Below are 20,920 nucleotides of genomic sequence, written 5' to 3' on the forward strand. Positions count from 1 at the left end.
TAATATGATGATTTAATGATAATTAAAATAATAAGTTAAAAATAAGTTAAAAAAGTGGGTTAAAGTATATTTTCCTTTAAAAAATTGGATATCTTTAGTGTTTAATAAAATTGTCATATTATTATGCAGTCCTTGCTATTCCACTGTATTCCAAACCAATTCAACATACATACATCAAGACAACAAAAATTCGTATATCTCAAATTTAACCGATGTCATACACATCGAACATTCAACCGGAGGTTAATCTTCTCAACATTATTCGATACACTTAACCACTTGAATTACGATTGTTATTTTTATAATTTTTCACTTTAATTACCGTAAAGATCCTTTAATTATATTTATTTTAAATAAATAAATATTTATTTATTTAAAATAAATAAATAAATATTTATTTTAAATAAATAAATATTTATTTATTTAATTTTTTCCAGATCTTATAATAATCGGTATACATTTCTTTTACGTAAGTTACAGAGGTAACATATAAAAATTACATAATAAATACAAATTCGGTTGAGTTATTTTTTGATTTAATTTCCAATTAAATGAAAGTCTTGTCATCAATTATGAGAAAAATGTTAGAAAAAAATTCCAATTTTGAATTTTGTAAGGATATGATAAAAATGGGAAAAAAATCCAATTTAGAAAAAAACAAAAAAAATAAAATCTTAATATATATATATATATATATATATATATATATGGTATTGAAATTTTTTATTTTTGTTAAGAAAATGATAAAGATTGAAAGAAAAAAAAGTTCAATCTGTTTAAAAAAAAAACATAAAAAGTTATATAAAATTGTCTTAATAAAGGAAGGAATTGTTCTTATTATGAATATGAAGTGAAACTGGAGAAGGTACTATAGAAAATAAAATTGGTAACTCAACCAAGATATTAATTTTGAGAAATTGTTTGGTTTAAATAAATCGGAGATGAATGAAGATGTCAGGGACGATGTGAGTGAGTTAAACACGAAACCATCCAAACGACAGCACGACACCAAATTAAAACATTAATGACGTTAATTTTATAGTCTGAATACAAACAAGATGACAGTTGACAAAAGTTGAAGAAAGTTTTCTAAATGGATTTAAATATTTTAAAGAGTTGACTATTAACAGATCCTATTAGAGAACGATGACATGACACTAATTTCACCTGACTGCAAAGAAGTTTAGATTATATTTTACGCTTGAGCTTTTAGAATTATATTTATATATTATTTAGTATGTTTTTTAAAATATTTACAAGGTTCTTAATACATTAACATTAAAATTTAATAAATTAGTTTATTACATTTTTTAATGAAATAAACATTGTTCTGAAAATATTAGACTAGTTAAATTTTATAAGAAAATAATTATATTACCTTCGATAAATATACTATGCATATACGACTAATGTATTACTAAGAACTACGGATTCATTACATTTCAATTCATTTCATAACATATCAAAACTATTATATATATGCTAAGTTAAATTAAAATTTTTTATGACGTAACTATTTGAAATTAAATAATTAAAATTAAGTTTTTTAAATGATTCATTGAAATTAACATTTGTTGGTCGAAATTTAATTTTTTTTCTTAAGCCTGATCCTTTTATTGAACATTTTTGAAAGTTAGGAAAAAATTGTTCATTTGTTGTCTTAATTTAAGGAATAAAATATTTCTATTATATTTTGTTATATTTGTTTAGGTGACACTGATTTTAGTTTTAGTATTTTTAGAAAATTTAATTATTATAAATACATACAAAGAAAAAGTATCTCAACATATAATATACAACCTAAATATCTCAGTATTTTTTCTCTGATAAATGTGTCTGCACGCTACATGTCATAAAACAAACATTATATGTTCTTATTACATACCAACCTAATTTAAATATTAATAAATTTCAATTCATCATTCATCATATTATAATAGTATATGTTGATACAATCTAACAATGTAGAGAAAAACTGCAAACAAAATCCTTCAAGCACAAAAGTAAACCATAACTGCATCGAAATTCGCATTGTTATATTACATTACCATTTTATTAAAATTCAGGATTTGTGGTACTAATACAATTTCTAAGACACGGATTTAAATGTGTATTAAAAAAATGACAATCTAAACATTGAATTTATGGGCACGTTAACCTGGGGCATTTCTGAATAAAATAAAAATTGAATTTATTGGCACCTTCACGTTCTTGGTGAGACAACCTAAACATTGCAACTGTAATGATTTATTTAATATGGCAACTGTGTTTAACTTGCACCACAGAACTTTTACTCAGATCACGTGCAATATGATATTCATCGTGCATTTAGCTTACATTCAACTTTCCATTCCCAACCATTTTTCCTGGTAGATATAACCTCCATTTTCTTGCTCTTTTCTTCGTTTCTTGTTTTCATTCATTGACCATAACTTCATTGTCATCCATAACCAGAATGTCTTCATTCAGATACCAACCCACTTTTTAGAATCCATGCAAGGTTCCCCTGCAAACTCAAATTCCTAGTTATTGTTTGTAGTTCAATTGTTGTACATTCATAATGTTGTTTGGCAGTAGTATTCTGACATATTTAGTGAAGCCCGTTTTCTTGCATGGCTTCTCTGGTTTCCTTCATCTACTGTTATTGGTGGTGCTTTTAGTGTCGCTGGTGTTGAGGAAAGTCGCAGTTAGAACCAGAGAAAGTTCCACAGAGAACATTACGTTTGCAAAGGCTCCACTTTGTTTCCTTCTTGTTTCGGCCATCAATTTTCTACTCTTTCTGTTTGATTACTTTTGTTGGTATAAAAATGGTTGGTCAGAAGAAAAGCTTGCGACCCTTTCGGATTTTCTGCTCAAAACAGTAGCTTGGGGTGTTGTTGGTGTTTGCTTGCACATGGAACTCTTCATTTCAAGGCAAAGAAGATTACCATTCTTCTTCAGAGCTTGGTGCGTCCTTTACCTCTTTGTTTCTGGCTATTGCTTTATAGTGAACTTTGCTCTGTATGAAAAAAAGCAGTCTGGTTTGCCCCTTCAGAGCTTAGTTTCTGATGCTTTCTCTGTTTGTGTCTGTTTATTCTTCTTTTACTTGGAGTTGTTTGTAAAAAATGAGGGTGGTGTAGGAGATAGTACTTTACAAGAATCTCTTTTGGATGCTGACTTAAGAGATGACGTGTTTGAGACAAAAGAGACCAAGGGGAGTGACACAGTTACACCTTACTCTAATTCTGGAATATTTGGTCTTCTTACCTTCTCTTGGATTGGTCCTTTGATTACTCTTGGAAGGAAGAAGTCTTTGGACCTTGAGGATGTTCCACAACTTGACAAAAGAGACAGTTTAACTGGAGCTTTTCCAACTTTTAGGGATAGGCTTGAGGCACAATGTGGAGCTATTACCACAGTGGACACACTAATGTTAGTGAAGTCATTAGTATTCTCAAGCTGGAAAGAGATTATTTTCACAGCCATCCTTGCATTGCTAAACACATTTGCTTCTTTTGTTGGTCCCTATCTTATTGATGGTTTTGTACAATTCCTTAACGGACAACGGAATTTTGAGCATGAGGGCCTTGTATTGGTGACTGCATTTTTGGTGGCAAAGCTTTTGGAGTGCCTCACAAGGAGGCACTGGTTTTTTAGGTTGCAGCAGGTTGGAATAAGAATGCGAGCACTGCTTGTGACAATGATATATAATAAAATCTTGAATCTTTCATGTCAATCCAAGCACGGCCACACTACTGGGGAAATAATCAACTTCATGACCGTTGATGCAGAAAAAGTTGGTGAGTTCAGTTGGCATCTACATGATCTGTGGTTAGTAGTTCTACAGGTTATAGTAGCCTTGTTGATTTTGTATAGAAATCTTGGGCTTGCTTCAGTTTCTGGCCTTGTTGCAATTCTCATAGTAATGTGGGCAAACATTCCCTTGAGTTCAATCCAAGAGAAGTTTCATAACAAGTTGATGGAGTCAAAAGATGCACGAATGAAAACAACATCTGAGATTTTGAGGAACATGCGGATTCTCAAACTACAAGGATGGGAAATGAAGTTTCTGTCAAACATAACCCAACTCAGAAAGATCGAGCAGGACTGGTTAAAAAAAGTTATGTACACGTTAGCCATGATCATATTTGTATTCTGGTGTGCCCCAGCATTTGTGTCAGTGGTTACTTTTGGTACTTGTATACTTGTAGGGATCCCCCTTGAGTCAGGGAAGATACTGTCCACACTTGCCACATTCCAGATTCTCCAAGAACCCATTTATAATCTTCCAGAGACAATTTCAATGATGGCACAGACTAAGGTTTCTCTTGACAGAATTGCATCTTTTCTTCGTCTGGATGAGATTCCATTTGATGTTGTGGAGAAGCTTCCACATGGTAGTTCTAATGTAGCTATTGAAGTAGTTGATGGTAATTTCTCTTGGGATTCATTTTCCCCCAGTACAATATTGCAAAACATAAATCTCAGAGTTTTTCATGGCATGAGGGTTGCTATTTGTGGTAGTGTTGGATCAGGCAAGTCTACTTTTCTTTCTTGTATATTAGGAGAAGTACCCAAGAAATCAGGGATTTTGAAGGTGTGTGGAACAAAGGCGTATGTAGCTCAGTCACCGTGGATACAAAGTAGCACGATAGAGGATAATATATTGTTTGGAAAGGACATGGAAAGGCAAAGGTATGAGAAGGTTCTTGAAGCTTGTTGCCTAAAGAAGGATCTAGATGTTTTGTCATTTGGAGATCAGACTATAATAGGAGAGAGAGGGATAAATTTGAGTGGTGGACAGAAACAGAGAATACAAATTGCTCGTGCTTTATACCATGATGCTGATATATATCTATTTGATGATGTGTTTAGTGCTGTGGATGCTCACACAGGATCTCATCTTTTTCAGGTAACTCATTTTCTACTGTAATTTGTAATGTAGTGTGTTATTGTTCTATTGTATTCTTTGTATATATTATAGACCAAAAACTTTCTCAAGCATTTTTGTCAAATGTTCTCAAAGTAGCATGAACATTGTACCAGTAATGAGCCTTTTCGTTTTATGAATATGACAGGAATGCTTACTGAACCATTTAAGTTCAAAGACAGTGGTTTATGTCACTCATCAAGTAGAGTTCTTACCTGCCGCTGACCTTATTTTGGTAGCAGTTCTCAGAATTATGCTGTCATTAATTCATTTAGTTTGCTTTCCTTCTTCCTACATTTCTCACCAGATTATGCTTTATTGTTAGGTCATGAAAGATGGAAAGATTATTCAAAGTGGAAAATACAATCATCTGCTCAAATCAGGCACTGATTTTATGGAACTTGTTGGTGCTCATAAAGAAGCTTTGTCTGCACTTGATTCAATAGATGGAGGGAAAGCGTCTGCTATAACAAGTACATCACAAGAGGATGTAATAAGTTTCGTTGTTTCTCATGGTATTGAAGAAAAGGAAGTAAGGAAAAATGAGAAAAATGGTGGAAAAGATAACAAATGTGATCCAAAAGGCCAACTTATCCAAGAAGAAGAAAGAGAGAAAGGTAAAGTAGGGTTTGAAGTTTATTGGAAATATGTAACAACAACATATGGAGGAGCACTTGTACCACTCATATTGATTGCTGAAATTATGTTTCAACTTCTTCAAATTGGAAGCAACTATTGGATGGCTTGGGCAACTCCTATCTCATCTGATGCTGAGCCACCTGTTGGAGGAAGTGCCCTTATATTTGTATATGTGGCTTTGGCCATAGGAAGTTCTATCTGTGTCCTTGCTAGAGCAACACTTGTTGCCACAACTGGTTATAAGACAGCTACTTCACTCTTCAACAACATGCATCTCTGCATTTTCCGTGCTCCAATGTCATTTTTCGATGCCACTCCAAGTGGTAGAATCCTTAATAGGGTATGTGGAACTATGATGTCACACTATGCATTCCATTTGTTATGGTTTTGAGAAGAATATATGAATCCTTAATATATTTTCGGGTATCATTGATTAGTTAACTGTTCTTCACAACATCATTGTTGGTTATTTTCACTTTTCAATGTTTATTTATAAGACGAATTTTCTCAAAAAAATGAATAAATTCTATGCTCTTTTCAGGCTTCTACTGATCAAAGTGCAGTGGATATAGACATTCCTTTTCAAACTGGATCCTTTGCTTCCTCTGTAGTCCATCTCCTCGGAATTGTAGCAGTAATGTCTCAAGTTGCATGGCAGGTTTTCATTGTCTTTATTCCTATTACAGCAATCAACATTTGGTATCAGGTATTTTTGTTTTGCACCATGTTGTCTTTGATGACAGGGTATAAAGATGTGTCTGGATCATTTGCCAAGTTTATTTATCATGCTTTGAGTTGACATCTTAAAAACTTACAATTCATCAGCAATATTATTTACCATCAGCCCGGGAACTATCACGTTTAGTTGGGGTATGCAACGCTCCTGTGATTCAGCACTTTGCTGAAACAATATCAGGTGCATCAACCATCAGGAGCTTTGATCAGGTATCAAGATTTCAGAAAACAAATATGAAACTGATGGATGGATATTCTCGCCCCAAGTTCAATAATGCTGCTGCTATGGAATGGTTGTGTTTCCGATTAGATATCTTGTCTTCTATCACATTTGCCTTTTGCTTGATATTCTTGATATCTATTCCACATGGATTCATAGATTCAGGTATGAAACTCAAATCCAATATCTAACTTACCGATCAAAAGTGTGTGTTCATAAAGGGTACTAGAACATAATCGCGGTACTATCTCTTTCTTGCTCTTGAAGGTATTGCTGGTTTAGCTGTAACCTATGGCCTTAATCTGAACATTACACAATCATGGATGATATGGGAACTTTGCAGCATGGAGACCAAAATTATATCAGTGGAAAGAATTCTTCAGTATACTTCCATTCCTAGTGAGCCTCCTCTTGTTGTAGAAAAAACCGGCCTCATGATTCTTGGCCATCATGTGGCAGGATTGATATTCACAACCTGCAGGTACTTGGACTTGTTAATATGGTTGCATTTTATGTAAGAGAGAAAGATGATTTGAATGTATGTCTTATTATCCATTGGAGACAGGTACATATACAGAAGATTTAATAACCTAATAACAGAAATTTGATTAGCTTAATTACAGGATATTAATTGCTGATTGGCTTAATTTCAGAAGAATAATTTGGATTCTATCATTATATTATGTTCTCCTTTTGTTGCTGATTTACCAAACTTGAGCCAAGTTGCATACACTTGATGAAGGTACGTTACGCTCCACATATGCCATTTGTGTTGCATGGCTTTACATGCACATTCCATGGAGGACTTAAAACTGGAATTGTTGGGAGAACAGGAAGTGGCAAATCAACTCTCATACAAACACTATTCCGAGTTGTTGAGCCTACTGTTGGGAAAATTATGATTGATGGCATCAACATCTCATCCATTGGACTTCATGATTTGAGGTCTAGACTGAGCATTATCCCTCAGGATCCAACCATGTTTGAAGGTACTGTGAGAAGTAATCTGGACCCACTTGAAGAGTACACAGATGAACAAATATGGGAGGTGGGTTGGTTTCATTTGTCACAACAAAAAGAGACTAGATTGAAGTTTCTATCAAAACATTTCACTTCAAATTGGAATTCTCTTATGTAGGCCCTTGATAAGTGCCAACTTGGAGATGAAGTCAGAAGGAAAGAAGGAAAACTAGACTATGCAGGTTTGTTTCATAACTTTGTTGAACATAAATATACATGACATGAATTTAGTTTAAATACATTGAAAATGGATGGTGCAGTTTGTGAGGATGGAGAAAATTGGAGTATGGGTCAGAGGCAATTGGTATGTCTTGGTAGAGTACTGCTTAAGAAGAGTAAGGTGTTGGTGCTAGATGAAGCTACTGCATCAGTTGACACAGCTACAGATAATTTGATTCAGCAAACTCTTAGGCAATATTTTTCTGATTGCACAGTCATTACAATTGCTCATAGAATAACTTCTGTCATTGACAGTGACATGATTCTACTACTTAATCAAGGTGAGAAGAGGCTTTAATAGTACATTCTTCTACGAAGTTAAATCATTTTAATGTACATTTGTTCATGATTTCATTGGACATTGTTGCAGGACTTATTGAGGAGTATGATTCCCCAGCAAGGTTGCTAGAGGACAGGTTTTCTTCTTTTGCTCAACTTGTGGCAGAGTACACCACAAGGTCCAATTCCAGTTTTGACCAACTAAAATAAGAGTTTTTTTTCCTTCTTTTTTTTCATATTTGTTTGAATGCATCAAGTTGGGAAAATTACAAAGGATAATCAGTGTGTCTTACTTTCTTTTTCAATATAATATCATCATCCTATTGTTCCCTAAAACTAATTTTATAATGCCAGAAAAATATAAAGATTTATTCTTAATTGTTCAAGAAAGAGTTTACCCTATTCTTTTTTGTGACGAATAATTACAAAAAACTTTACCATTGAACAATATCAAAAAATTTTGTTGCCGAAAAACAAAATCGTTATTTTTTCTTTTAAATAGAACGTTGGAGAAGTTTTTTTTACTCATGTATAAGAAGGCACATCCTTTCTCCAACTCCATAACTTTTTCCTACACCTCCATAAATTCTTTTTTCATTTCTTTTTTCTTTCTAGATTCTAAAATCTGAAAGTCATTTTTTAACTTTCAGATGGCACAGGAGTAAAAAATGATTTTCAGATAGAGCAACATTTTAGAAGCTACTTTTCCCCCTAAATTATACAATCCAATGGATCGTAAATAGGTAAAAATGACACTTAAATTAATTTAAGTCAATTTTTATATTTAAAAGTCAACTTTTACTTCTGAATAATTTTAGAAAACAATAACTTTTAAATTGTGCAGTCCGAATAAAATGGGAAAGAATTGTGAGCCTGTAAAAAAAAGTAATGAAGATAAAAAGAATTAACTGTCATTTAGAGATAACAAAATGAATAAGGTCAGCCTTTTTTGTCAAATCCACCAAAATGGAGAAACACTATTTGGCCCAGTGGGTTAAAATTTTTGACTTGTCCCGTCAAAGACAATTTCGGAGGCTAATGGGTCAGTCACCAAATTCTTTTTTGTTTTATTTAATATATATATATATATATATATATATATATATATAAGTATAAGTATATTTATATACACCGTCATGGGAGATGTGATCACAACTTTAATATAGTGTTATAATAATAACTAATTAAATAAAATATTAATTGAAATGCAGGTTTTATAATAAATTCAAATCACCTTTTTCTATTTCATGTTGCTTTCGCCATTCCAATCATTTCTTATCACGTGAACTAATGTAGCATAAGAACATTATATTAGAAAATGAGAGAAAATACTTGTTAATATGACAAATTAATTTGTGATCCGTTCATACGCACGGATAGAGCCGTTAATTTGGCTCGGTTCTGGTTCACGGGTTAAGATAAAAAAGAGTCTACAAAATAAAAGAAAAAATAAAAAATTTAGTTTATAGATGTTTCTTTTAAATATGAAAAATATATTATTATCCTTTAAATATATCATTAAATTTTTTATTTAGGTTAGTCTTTTGGTTTGACCCTACTCGGTTGTGGGCCCGAACTGAACCGTCTTGGCCATCAACATGGACCAAACCGTCTTAGTCCTTTTTGACAGTCGACACATGCTAACCCATGTCGAATTGTATCAGATGTGAGTCTGGATCAGCCTGTCTTGGTTGTGGACCCGGACAGGCTCATCTCAACCTTTGATTCGAGTCGGCTTCACTCCATTTTTTATTCAAACTCAAAATATCATTTGTAAAAATTAGTTAAAGCATTTTAGTAGGCCAAACGCACCTTGGTCCTGACCTGACCCACTTGAGAGGGAGTTTTGGAGGTTAAGATTTTTTTGTCTCCTCATTTAGGACCCCCCTCATAGGATGCTTAACAAGGAGTGGGCTAGGGTTAACTCATATGTCTTTGGCCAATTTGACGTCTCTATGCACGAGTTTTATTTATTTATAGAATAATAATATAATTATTATTATATTTACCTAAATAAATTTAAAAAGTATATATTTAAGCATTAAGAATAATAATAATATTAATAATAATTATTAAATTATAATTTTTTTAAAAGATTAAAAATTTATTTAGGAAAAGTATTTAATACAATAACATTTTTTTTAATTAAAAAACACTTATAATAATAATAATAATAATAATAATAATGTTTATGCCAAAAATTATTCATGTCAATGTTAATACTATTGCTAATGTTAACAACAATAATTTATAACTATATATAACATGATACATATCTTTGGTTTCCTCTTTTGTTTTTATAAATTTATCCTCTTAACTATTATTTTTTAAATTTAAATAATTATTAATAATAATAAAATATTTTTTAGTTTAATCATTTTACTAATTTTAGTAATTACTTTTTTAATTTCAAATAATTACTTCGATGTAGAGATAAATCAACAACAAAACAATTAAAGAGTATAAGTAATTGAGATACGTCTATATCTACATTACTTCTATTTATAACTTTTAACATCAAATATGTGTGTCGTATGCTTCCATTTTACTTGAACAATAATCTATAGATTGACATTTCATTCTAATATACACATTGCTAATAAATTATTATATCAATTTTATAATGCAACACAAATAAATTCATATCCAGATATTATAGGTTAATCTTAATATTACCATTCCAAACAAATAATCATGTGTACACATCAATAACTAGTTATTATAAATTCAATGTCTATATTAATAACAATATTTATATGTATTTTTTGTTTAAAAAATTTAACCTTAAATCTATCTTTCTCTAACTTTTTTAATAGGGATTACATTTTATGTTAATTTTATTCATATATATATATATATATATATATATATACACATGTGTGTGTTTTATTTGAAAAAAAATCAACTTTATGTTATATTTATTTTTGACGAGATCATATTGCACATTATGTCTACATTTTATTTTAATATTAAGATTCATGTATAATCATTTCATTTTAATATAATATTTAACTCAAAAATTTAAATTAAATTTTAATCATATAACAATTATTCATAATATTTAACAATGACATTCGTGTATACACATCCCAAGTAAATCGTATCAATTTTATAATTTAAAATAAAAAAATTCATCTCTAAATATTATTTATCATTATTATTAATATTAATATTATTAACATTGTTGCTAATATAATCTATTGGTATTATTAGTTATTAGCTTAAACACATATGCAACATATTTTTTAAATATATAATATTATATTATTTGGTGATGATATTCTGATTAGGGATGACAATATGGAGTGGGTCAAATGGACTGACCCACATAAAAAAATGCAAAACAAACTGAGATGTTAAATCTGTTGGCTCGCACAGACCTGCTCCGCATAAGTCTGCAACCTGCTGAGACCAAAGACGAGATGGGACAAGCTGACCCACTAATCTATTTACAAAATTAAATATCTCATTTTTTTTAGTTCTCGCATCATTCATTACTTTGTTTTTATAAATATAATAATAATAATAATTATATTAGTTTTAATACAAATTAAAAAAAGGAAAAAAATAACTACCCGTACACACGGGTCTAAATACCAGTTAAAACCCCTCGAGTAAATGAAAATTGAATCATATAAATTAGATTTTTTTTTTTCAAAACTTTTTATAAAAAATAATAACTAAATTATTTAGCTTTCATTCATTGAAAATTCAGAAAAAAAGAAGAGGATCATTATAAATAAATGAAAAAACCAATTCTTTCTTAATACTTAAGAAAGGAGTTTAGCGTTTAAGAATGCCGGAATGAAGGCTGGTATGGAAGAATCGTAGCCACCGCTTTCCTCGGTTTTTGTGTGATTAAATTCCCAAATCATCATTTTATATAAAAACCAATAAATTGGCGTTTCAAATTCTCACTCACTCACTCACTCGGTGTACTTTGCAACACCCTTATCCCATTCTCACATTCCAACATGTAAAAATCGGTGCTATACTTTAATTGTTTTTTTTCTCTTCCATTCTCTATATTGAGTTTGTGTTTGTGCTTTTCTTTTTCACCTTGATGAATGTGTGACATTTCAGAAGCAGGAAGGGTAACGCGGAAGAAATCGACTCTTATATGGCCAGGAGAAAGAGCAACGCTAGCAAAAAGTTAACTAAGCGCCAGGTAATGTTGTTTATTATGTATTTCATGGATATTATTCTTTTGGGTCTTCACCATTCACTGTGATCATCACCATTGTGTTTGCATGTCTTTTTGAAGGAAAAAAAATTGTTTTTTTATCCCCTCCAGGGACGCATAGAAGGTTTGGATTCTTCTTTTTAGAAGTGCTTCTTGGCTAAAGATACGCACAAAAATGTCATTCTCCAAACGTATCTTTAAGCCCTAAAGTGCTTTGTACTAGGTTATCCGAACGTGCATACAAACATGCACGTATCGATCAATCTGATCTTCAAACTTGAAAACGAGATCACTGGATTTAGCCACTTTTAATTTTAAATAACTGTGCTGAAATTTTAGAAAGGAGATAATATATTCACGTGTTTTCTAAAATTTGGGGGACGGATTCATCATTATGAGAATGCAGTGACCTTGACTATTGCTGACAGTAGGGGCTAAAATAACTCTTTTTTAATAACACTTGTTTCTGTTAATCCTCTGTTTTCTTATTAACTGATTTGAATGTAAGTTTTGTCCTATTCTGTTTGGTGTAGTAATGATGGATTTGTAAACCCAATGAATTCTTAATTAGCAAAAAGCTCTTGATTTTTGTTTGGGATAGATAGTTCAAGTTGAATATAAAAAAGGAATATAAGTGTTGATGGGATTAGTACATTGAAACTAGGATTTAAGGGGATACGAATTGGTTTGAAATTGGAAAGGTTTGGATTAAGGAGGTACTTTGAAGGGGACTTTGCTTCTTTATCTTGCTATATGGAAGATTTTTTTAAACTTATATATATAATTGTTGTGCATGAATCTGGTGATTGATATGCCTTTTGGCTGCTTTTGATGACGTGGTCTTTATAATTCTTTCATTATGCTGGTGTGAGTCCATCACTCATAAAGTTTGTGCTCTTTAATGTTCTATTTCATGTCTGCTTTACGCATGCCATGTACTGCTTGTTGTTGAATTTTGAGACTATGAATAATTTTCCTCATATATTTTGCCATGCTGGCTAGGAACAAGCTACCTTGTGAAGTTAATGGGTAGCTTGCATCTCTGTACAATTTCTGCTGGATTGTCTTTGAATACTATTAAAATTGATCTCTATGATTTACTCCTGCAACTCAATTATCTGGTTTTAGTGTATGCACTGAACGTGGGGTCTAGGATGTGTTTTTATTGTGCATGTTGGCTTGGCTTCATTCATTTTCAAGTTATTCCTTTAAACCTAACACATGATAAAAGCTACATATTATGCTTTTTGAGTTGTATTGTTTGGCTATTTGTTTTATAATGATCTCTTCCCTTTATAGTCATGTTCTCCACATAGTCTAAATTGTTAATTTTTGTGATAATTGTAGATGGCAGAGAAATATCAGAATAACGGAACAGTTTCTAACAGTCATCCAACAAAAAAGCGTGGTAGACCACGAAAGATCTCTCAATTTCTGGAATCACACACAACAGTATCCAGTTCTTCTGGTTCTTCTGATGCATCCGCTTCAACATTTGATGTGGCACCTCCATCTCCAATACAAGGGGTACACACACCGTGTACTCCACAACCAACAAATTCAGATAATTCAGACGCAGGACATATCAATGAGGCAGATGTTGGATTAGAGACACAGAGCAATGATGACAAGCCAATGCTACACCTTGATGGGCAAGGGTATGTTGTATTTTGTTACGTATTCACATTTTAAAAACTTCTATCCATTAACATGTAATCTTTGCAGATTTTTACCTTCACGACTTGCTGCTAGTGGGATTGGGGATATCATCACAAGGTATTATACTGATCCTTGGCCATCTTGGAGGAAGATACCAGCTAGAACAAGAGACGCGATGTTTGAGGAGTTTTTGGTGAGATTTCATATGTTGGTGACTACAAAAAAATTGTATTTGCATGTTTAGTCTATTTTAGCTAACTTATTTACTTATATATATATAGACAAAGTTTTCCATTAGTCCGCCAGATTACAGGTGGGCAAAACGGAATTTTCAAAAGAGAGCTTCAATATTGTTGACCAATAAACTAGTTAAGGCTCGAACCACACTGGATAAACCAAATTGGATTGAAGATGGAGTCTGGGAGAAATTGTGTGAGCATTGGAAATCTGAAGATTTTAAAAGCAAGAGTGCCCAAGCAAAAACTAATCGAGCATCTAATTATGCAGCATCTCACACTGGTGGCTCTATTTCTGCATCTCAGCATAGAGCTAATATGGTAAAGTTGTTACTACATATGATTTATTATATTGTTTATCTCACGACTTGGTGTAAAAAAGCCATTTTGCATCCACAATGCATAGTCTTTTAGTTAATTGTTTTTCCTATTTGTGCAAGCCTTATGATCTGGAATAAATTTAAGCACTACACGCAATAATTCCAATGTTTTAAGGTTACTAAATTAAGTGTTTACTTAATTTTGTATGTCTTACAATCGATCCCACCTTAATACTCAAACTATTCTCATTTAAAACATGATTTTTTTCTTAAGCAATGTTTGGTCCTTTGTTTTCAGTGATAAATTTTGTTAAGCAACAATGCTTTACTTTTAACAAACTTTATAAGTAACTTTAGAGATGACTTTAAAATCAAGCAACTTCTGAACTTGTGTTCTTTGTTCCTTGTCAGATTAAAGAGACTGGAGTTGTCCCTACCCCATTGGAGTTGTATCGTCGCCTGCACCAACACAAGGACAATACATGGGTGGACAGCAGATCGAAAAATCTAAATGTAATGAACCCTAATATTTACAATCATGTAATATTTTACGAGGATTCTATTCTATTTTGGATTGTTCTAAAACATTATGCTTATATTGATGATGGCAGGAGGCCTTTACTCGCACAATGAAACAACTGACCAAAAGTGCACTGGCACAAGGAAAGCCTCCACCAAATGAGTTGGATGTCTGGTCTGATGTGGCTAGATCGAAGAGAGGAAAGGTGTATGGGTTTGGAGAAAAATCTGCAGCATTTAGAGGAGGGCAATGCTCTCATGTCTCATCTTCATCAATGTTGATTATAAAACAAGAGTTTGGTGAACTTGGACTAGAATCTACTGAAGTTAGAGGAGGTCAATGCCATCATGGTTCATCTTCACCAATGGAGTTGATTACGAAAGAAGAGGTTGATAAACTGAGGAAGGAGATGGAAGAAGTAAGAAAAGAAAGAGATGAGCTTCAGACCAAAGTTTCAAATACCGAGAGGCATAATTCATCTTCATCAAAGGAGTTGATTACAAAACAAGGGTTTGATGAATTGAGGAGGGAGATGGAAGAAATAAGAAAAGAAAGAGATGGGCTTAAGACCAAAGTTTCAAATACTGAGAGATATGGTTCATCCTCATCAATGGTGTTGATTACAAAACAAGAGTTTGATGAATTGAGGAGGGAATTGGAAGAGCTAAGAAAAGAAAGAGATGAGATTAAGACTAAAGTTTCAAATACTGAGAGACATGGTTCATCTTCATCAATGGAGTTGATTACAAAACAAGGGTTTGATGAATTGAGGAGGGAGATGGAAGAAATAAGAAAAGAAAGAGATGGGCTTAAGACCAAAGTTTCAATTACTGAGAGACATGGTTCATCCTCATCAATGGAGTTGATTACAAAACAAGAGTTTGATGAATTGAGGTGGGAGATGGAAGAACTAAGAAAAGAAAGAGATGAGATTAAGACTAAAGTTTCAAGTACTGAGAGACATGGTTCATCTTCATCAATGGAGTTGATTACAAAACAAGAGTTTGATGAACTGAGGAGGGACATGGAAGAAGTAAGAAAAGAAAGAGACGAGCTTCAGATCAAAGTTTCAAATACTGAGAAGCTTATAGAGGAGAACAATGCATTGATTCGGCAGATGATGGAAACCATCAATGATCAGTCCATGATATCCATGCACTCAAGAGGAAAGTCAAAACTAAGATGAGACAGTAATGATGTTTGGATAGGTTGATTTTGGAGTTAGAGAAAATGAAAGTAGTAATTTAGGAAAGATTTCTTAAATTTCATGGGTTTTGGATGACATGTAAATGTTAAGGATAGGCAAAAGTAGTTGACCCAACTAGATTATCTTTCCTTCCAATAATGATAGGAAATTGGAAGGATATCAATAAGGACAAACTTTTCTTCTGCTTTTACATCAATTATATCTGTTGTTTTGAAAAAAGAAAGCACAAGAAACCTACTTCATTTTGAAGAGTTTTAGAGACGTGGAATCCAACACAAACAAAGTGAGTGGGTCGTACAAATATTGAATTGTGAGGTTTAGAATAGAGTCAAAGCATGTGCATTGGATTTGAAAGAAACAAAGATTCCTAAATAAGCTGATCAATTGATGTTAACATATTAGGTCGGCAAGGTTCATTGGCCTCATCTGACCTACATGCTATTAACGAATCATTTTAATTTTATTTTCAAAGCTAGAAAATAAAATTAAAATTTAAAAATTACATTAAAAATCAATTTTTTAAAATTTATGTTAATTTCAATTTTAAATATAGTACTTAGTATGTATTTCAATATATAATATAAAATTTTAAATTGTAGTTATTACTTTTATAAGTTTATGAATCGATATGTCAAGGTATACTTAAAGTAAATTATTATTTATGAACTATTGGTATTATCTTAGTTCTAATAATTTTAATCTACTTTACTATTTGTGGATTTCAATATGATTACATTATGGACTAGAAATAATAAAGGAAACTTTTTTAATTTATTTATTTAATTAGAAACTTTTGAAACATTAGACATTTTTTTATAATTAAAAGTTTTATCGGAGACTATTCGATGGTGATATATTTTAGTACAAGGATTTTAAAATTAAAATCTTAAAGTTATGATTCATGGGATGAATGAAGAGGTCTCACACTTCAATTATTACTAGTAGGACCACACCAATAACGCGAACCAAAAGCTTGTAATGCTCCAATCTGTGGTTTATGAATTGACATGTCAAGATATATGTACTGCTTCATTATTACTATTCACGCTTTTAAACAAATTAAGTTTTTGATGTTTTCTTTAGAGCAGATTATTAGGAAGAGAATAGGTAAACGTGATTATTAAATCCAATTTTTAAGGTAGTCTTCTTTTAAGAATAAGTTATATATATATATATATATATATGGGGTTTAAGTGGACACCAAGATAATTATTATTTTTTTAGAATGAATTATTAACAAGTATATATATTAAATGGATTCTTTTTAATAGATACTTATTATGACATCCCTTTAAATAGAATAAATCTACTAAAATTAAACATTATATAATTATAATATAAAATAGAACATCAAACAAAGAGTAGGGAGGATCCACTGATGTAGTTATCCATAAATATATTGAGGAGAAAGTTAAGACACACCACGATGCCATAAAAACAAAATTAAAATGAAACAGTTGTCCAAAAGGTTTCTCTTAGAGCAGGGGATTTACAAAGTAACAATACACAATTGTCTCCCAAGTGACAAAAAGCATGAAAACAACAAGACCAAGCCTAGACTAGCTGCATCTCCATCACCTGAATGACCACCAGGAGTTTCCACATCTGCTCACACAAATTAATTGGTGATCATTGCAAAAAGGAAAAACCAAACAAAACACAGAACACAGATAGAAGGGTAAGCTAGAGTAAAATATTTTTAACATCTTATTGAGCAAGCATATGATAAAACGGGTTATAAACAAGCAAAGCAGTAGGCTCCCAAATCATGTGAAGCAAACAAATGCAGGACTCTTTGACTCAATATCCAGATCATACTCTTGATATAGAATTCTAAAGGAAGTATGCACATATGTTGGTTTCTAAACTATGCAGAGTTTAGACACAAGGGGTTATCACCCAACCACACACAGGGTTAATCCTGTAATGTCTTAGGCCCAATACGTTCTAAGACTAGGACCTCCTGTCATTCTCACCACATAAATCATTATGCTCTATGTGAGCGTGAACGATTATTAGAGTTCAGGATACCTTCATTTATCTAGAGATCTCCTGTATCAAGGTATACACTAACTACCATCACTAAGAGTTTCCCTTGAAACTCTTTTGCCAACAAATTCCACATGCCATCTCAATCATTCAAGTCTCATGCCAATTCACCACCAACCAAACAAGTCATGTTTTCCATTTCATACTCAACATAACGAGATTTCATTTAATCTCATACTTTATAAATGTATACAATGTCCAACCCAACCAAGTCATGGCTCAATACATAATAACACATTCATTTCAGTCCATTCAAGCATACATATCAAGCATGGCCACATACCGTGAGCAAGGAAAAGTAATTTACACAAACATGGAGCCACATCAGCCAACACAACAACTTCTGCGAGGAATTTTTGCCCAAGCTAAAGGTCCTCGCTTAGGCGAAAGGGTCCTTTCGCTTAAGCGAGCCCTTCTCGCCTAGGCGAAAGCTCAACAGTGGTTGCTGCAAGGTTCCAACGAGTCCTCGCTCAGATGAAAGCGTCTCGCGCTAAACGGGACCACTTCTCACTAAAAAAAAACATTTAGTCGCCTAAGCGACGATTCGAGCTGGAACCAGGGGTGAGTTCCTGCTACTCTCGCTTAGGCGAGGGTCACCCACTTGGGCGAGATCAACAGGTTTCTCACCTATTCGCACCTGTAACACCTTGTTCAGCCACACACACACACACATACCATACAATTTCATGCAACCATCAACATTATTCAAGCATCGGAAACGTAAAACAGATCAGGAGTAAGCAAAATAACTTAAAAAAACATAAACCCTAGCTTCCCTTACCTGGAAAAGAAGACTGTAGCTTAAGAAAGCTCTAACAAGGCTCACTACAGCACAACAGTACCTTAAGAAGCTGAAAAAGAAGGATATACAAGTACGAAAATGAGACATTGACAAAGACTTCGTGAAATCATAGCTTAGGAACAAAGACAAGCGAAAAGAAAATGAGGTTTTAATGCAACTTACATGGAGATATGAGTTCAGACAATTCCGAATAAGGATAATTCACTAGTTCAGGGAGGCAAAACTGGTGTCTAGCAGAGTTGCTGCTCAAGAGTTGGAAGAAGGGGATGAAACTGATTTTAAAAAAGGAGACAAATGAAAGCTGTTAGGGCTGGAAGGGGGTCTTGGAGTCCTCAACATGGGCCGACTCTGGACCCTCGAAAAGGATAGACCTAAACCCCTTCTCAGAATAGAATAAAATAAAAGGGGTCTCACATTTCTAGATAATGAGTCCACATTTTTAATTGTTCACTTATTAATTAGACATATGTGACTGTCATGATATAATAGGTAAATATGCGTTATTTGTTCACTTATTTTGAATTTGGTTTTATATATTTATTTTCTTATTTAGATTTATGAGATTAAGTTGTTTTTTGAAAAGATTGATTTTTTTAAACTTGTACTTTCTTGTACAACTGAAATAAATCAGTCTTTTGAAAAAGACTAAATTTATTTAATTAACATTTAGTTGTGTAATTTATTTGAATGGTACTTTAATATATATTTTTTATCTAAATTTATATGCTAAAAAATTAATTTTAAATAATTTTATTTAAAATTAAAAACATATAAATAATAATATTAAAAAATATCTATGAATATATATATATATATATATATATATATATATATATATATATATATATATATATATATATATATAAAAGAAAAAAAAATCCACATGAACGTTTTTTCCGAATTTTCTACAAGAAATGAGGTGAATGTTTTAGACAAAGATAAGTAGAGTTACGTTAACCCTTTATAAGGCAGACACTTCTTTTTTTCCTTCACTTCCTTTATTTCTAGAGAAAATTTTTTATTTTTCTGACTTTCTTCCATCTAATTTGGCATTATAAAAAAGAAAATGGTTGTTTAACAAAATTTTTCTTAACAAACTTTTACAAACTACTTATTTAAATACAAAAGATACTACTTTATTACTTCATTTTAATTAAAAAATAAAAAAATAATTTATTTTTTATGAAAATTTTGTCAAATTTGTAAAAACAATTTGTCAAAAAATATTTTTCAAAAAGAAAAAAAAACATAAAAAATTGGAAAAGGGGTACTTAGAACAAATTTGACAAGACTTTCCCTCTCAAGAAAGGATATGTGCAAGTCCACTTCATTAATCCAAATGTGTTTGGAATTTTGTAAATAGAAGAAAGAGCTTTTTATTATTACATAATTTATCACTAGAAAGAAAAACTTTTCGAAGGGAAGAGGACAAACTTCAATAAGTGAATGAGAAATCTTCATAGATCATAAAATTGTTTCTCTTTTATTTTTTGTAGCTAAGTTTTTTTTTTTTGTTAAGATTAAACATAAATATTGAAATTGTATGAATTATCCTTTGTACTCATTTTTTATATCTAGAAAGAAAAGAAAGATAGAATGGACAAATGCTCCTTTGTACTCATTTTTTATATCGAGAAAGAAAAGAAAGATAGAATGGAGAAATAGTGTAGTGCTATCGTATATCAGATGTTGTGTTTATATAAATACAATACAATACAATCATAATCTTTGTAAAAAAGTCATCATTGAATACGATAAATAATGATGGTTGCACACATGAAAAATAATACGCGACATAATATCAAACATATTAAAATAATATTATTGATATAATATCTCTCGTATTGATTCTAATAATTAGAATCATAATTTTCCCTACACCTTTGTGATTAATATTTCTTTTAATTAAAAAAAAGTTGTTTC

General features: G+C 31.8%; 1 protein-coding gene, 1 long non-coding RNA gene and 1 pseudogene across 2 annotated transcripts; 2 read left to right on the plus strand and 1 right to left on the minus strand.

The window, feature by feature from the left end:
* Positions 1–2,387: 2,387 nt before the first annotated feature.
* On the plus strand, positions 2,388–8,346 carry LOC114187464 (annotated as a pseudogene).
* A 3,474-nt stretch (positions 8,347–11,820) lies between these two features.
* Positions 11,821–16,394, plus strand: LOC114187474 (golgin candidate 4-like). The gene is made up of 7 exons (XM_028075736.1): positions 11,821–11,997; positions 12,105–12,189; positions 13,552–13,862; positions 13,930–14,056; positions 14,145–14,420; positions 14,831–14,932; positions 15,031–16,394. The coding sequence occupies exons 2-7, from the start codon at positions 12,142–12,144 to the stop codon at positions 16,123–16,125; spliced, it is 1,959 nt and encodes a 652-aa protein (XP_027931537.1). The 5' UTR covers positions 11,821–11,997; positions 12,105–12,141; the 3' UTR covers positions 16,126–16,394.
* A 1,189-nt stretch (positions 16,395–17,583) lies between these two features.
* On the minus strand, positions 17,584–19,343 carry LOC114186747. The gene is made up of 3 exons (XR_003605141.1): positions 19,160–19,343; positions 18,977–19,046; positions 17,584–17,751 (listed from the first exon to the last, which is right to left on the minus strand). It is a non-coding gene; the product is annotated as an uncharacterized LOC114186747 (long non-coding RNA).
* Between the last annotated feature and the right edge of the window lie 1,577 nt (positions 19,344–20,920).

This window comes from Vigna unguiculata, chromosome 6 (assembly GCF_004118075.2).
Source record: "Vigna unguiculata cultivar IT97K-499-35 chromosome 6, ASM411807v1, whole genome shotgun sequence".
Classification (NCBI taxonomy): Eukaryota; Viridiplantae; Streptophyta; class Magnoliopsida; order Fabales; family Fabaceae; genus Vigna; species Vigna unguiculata.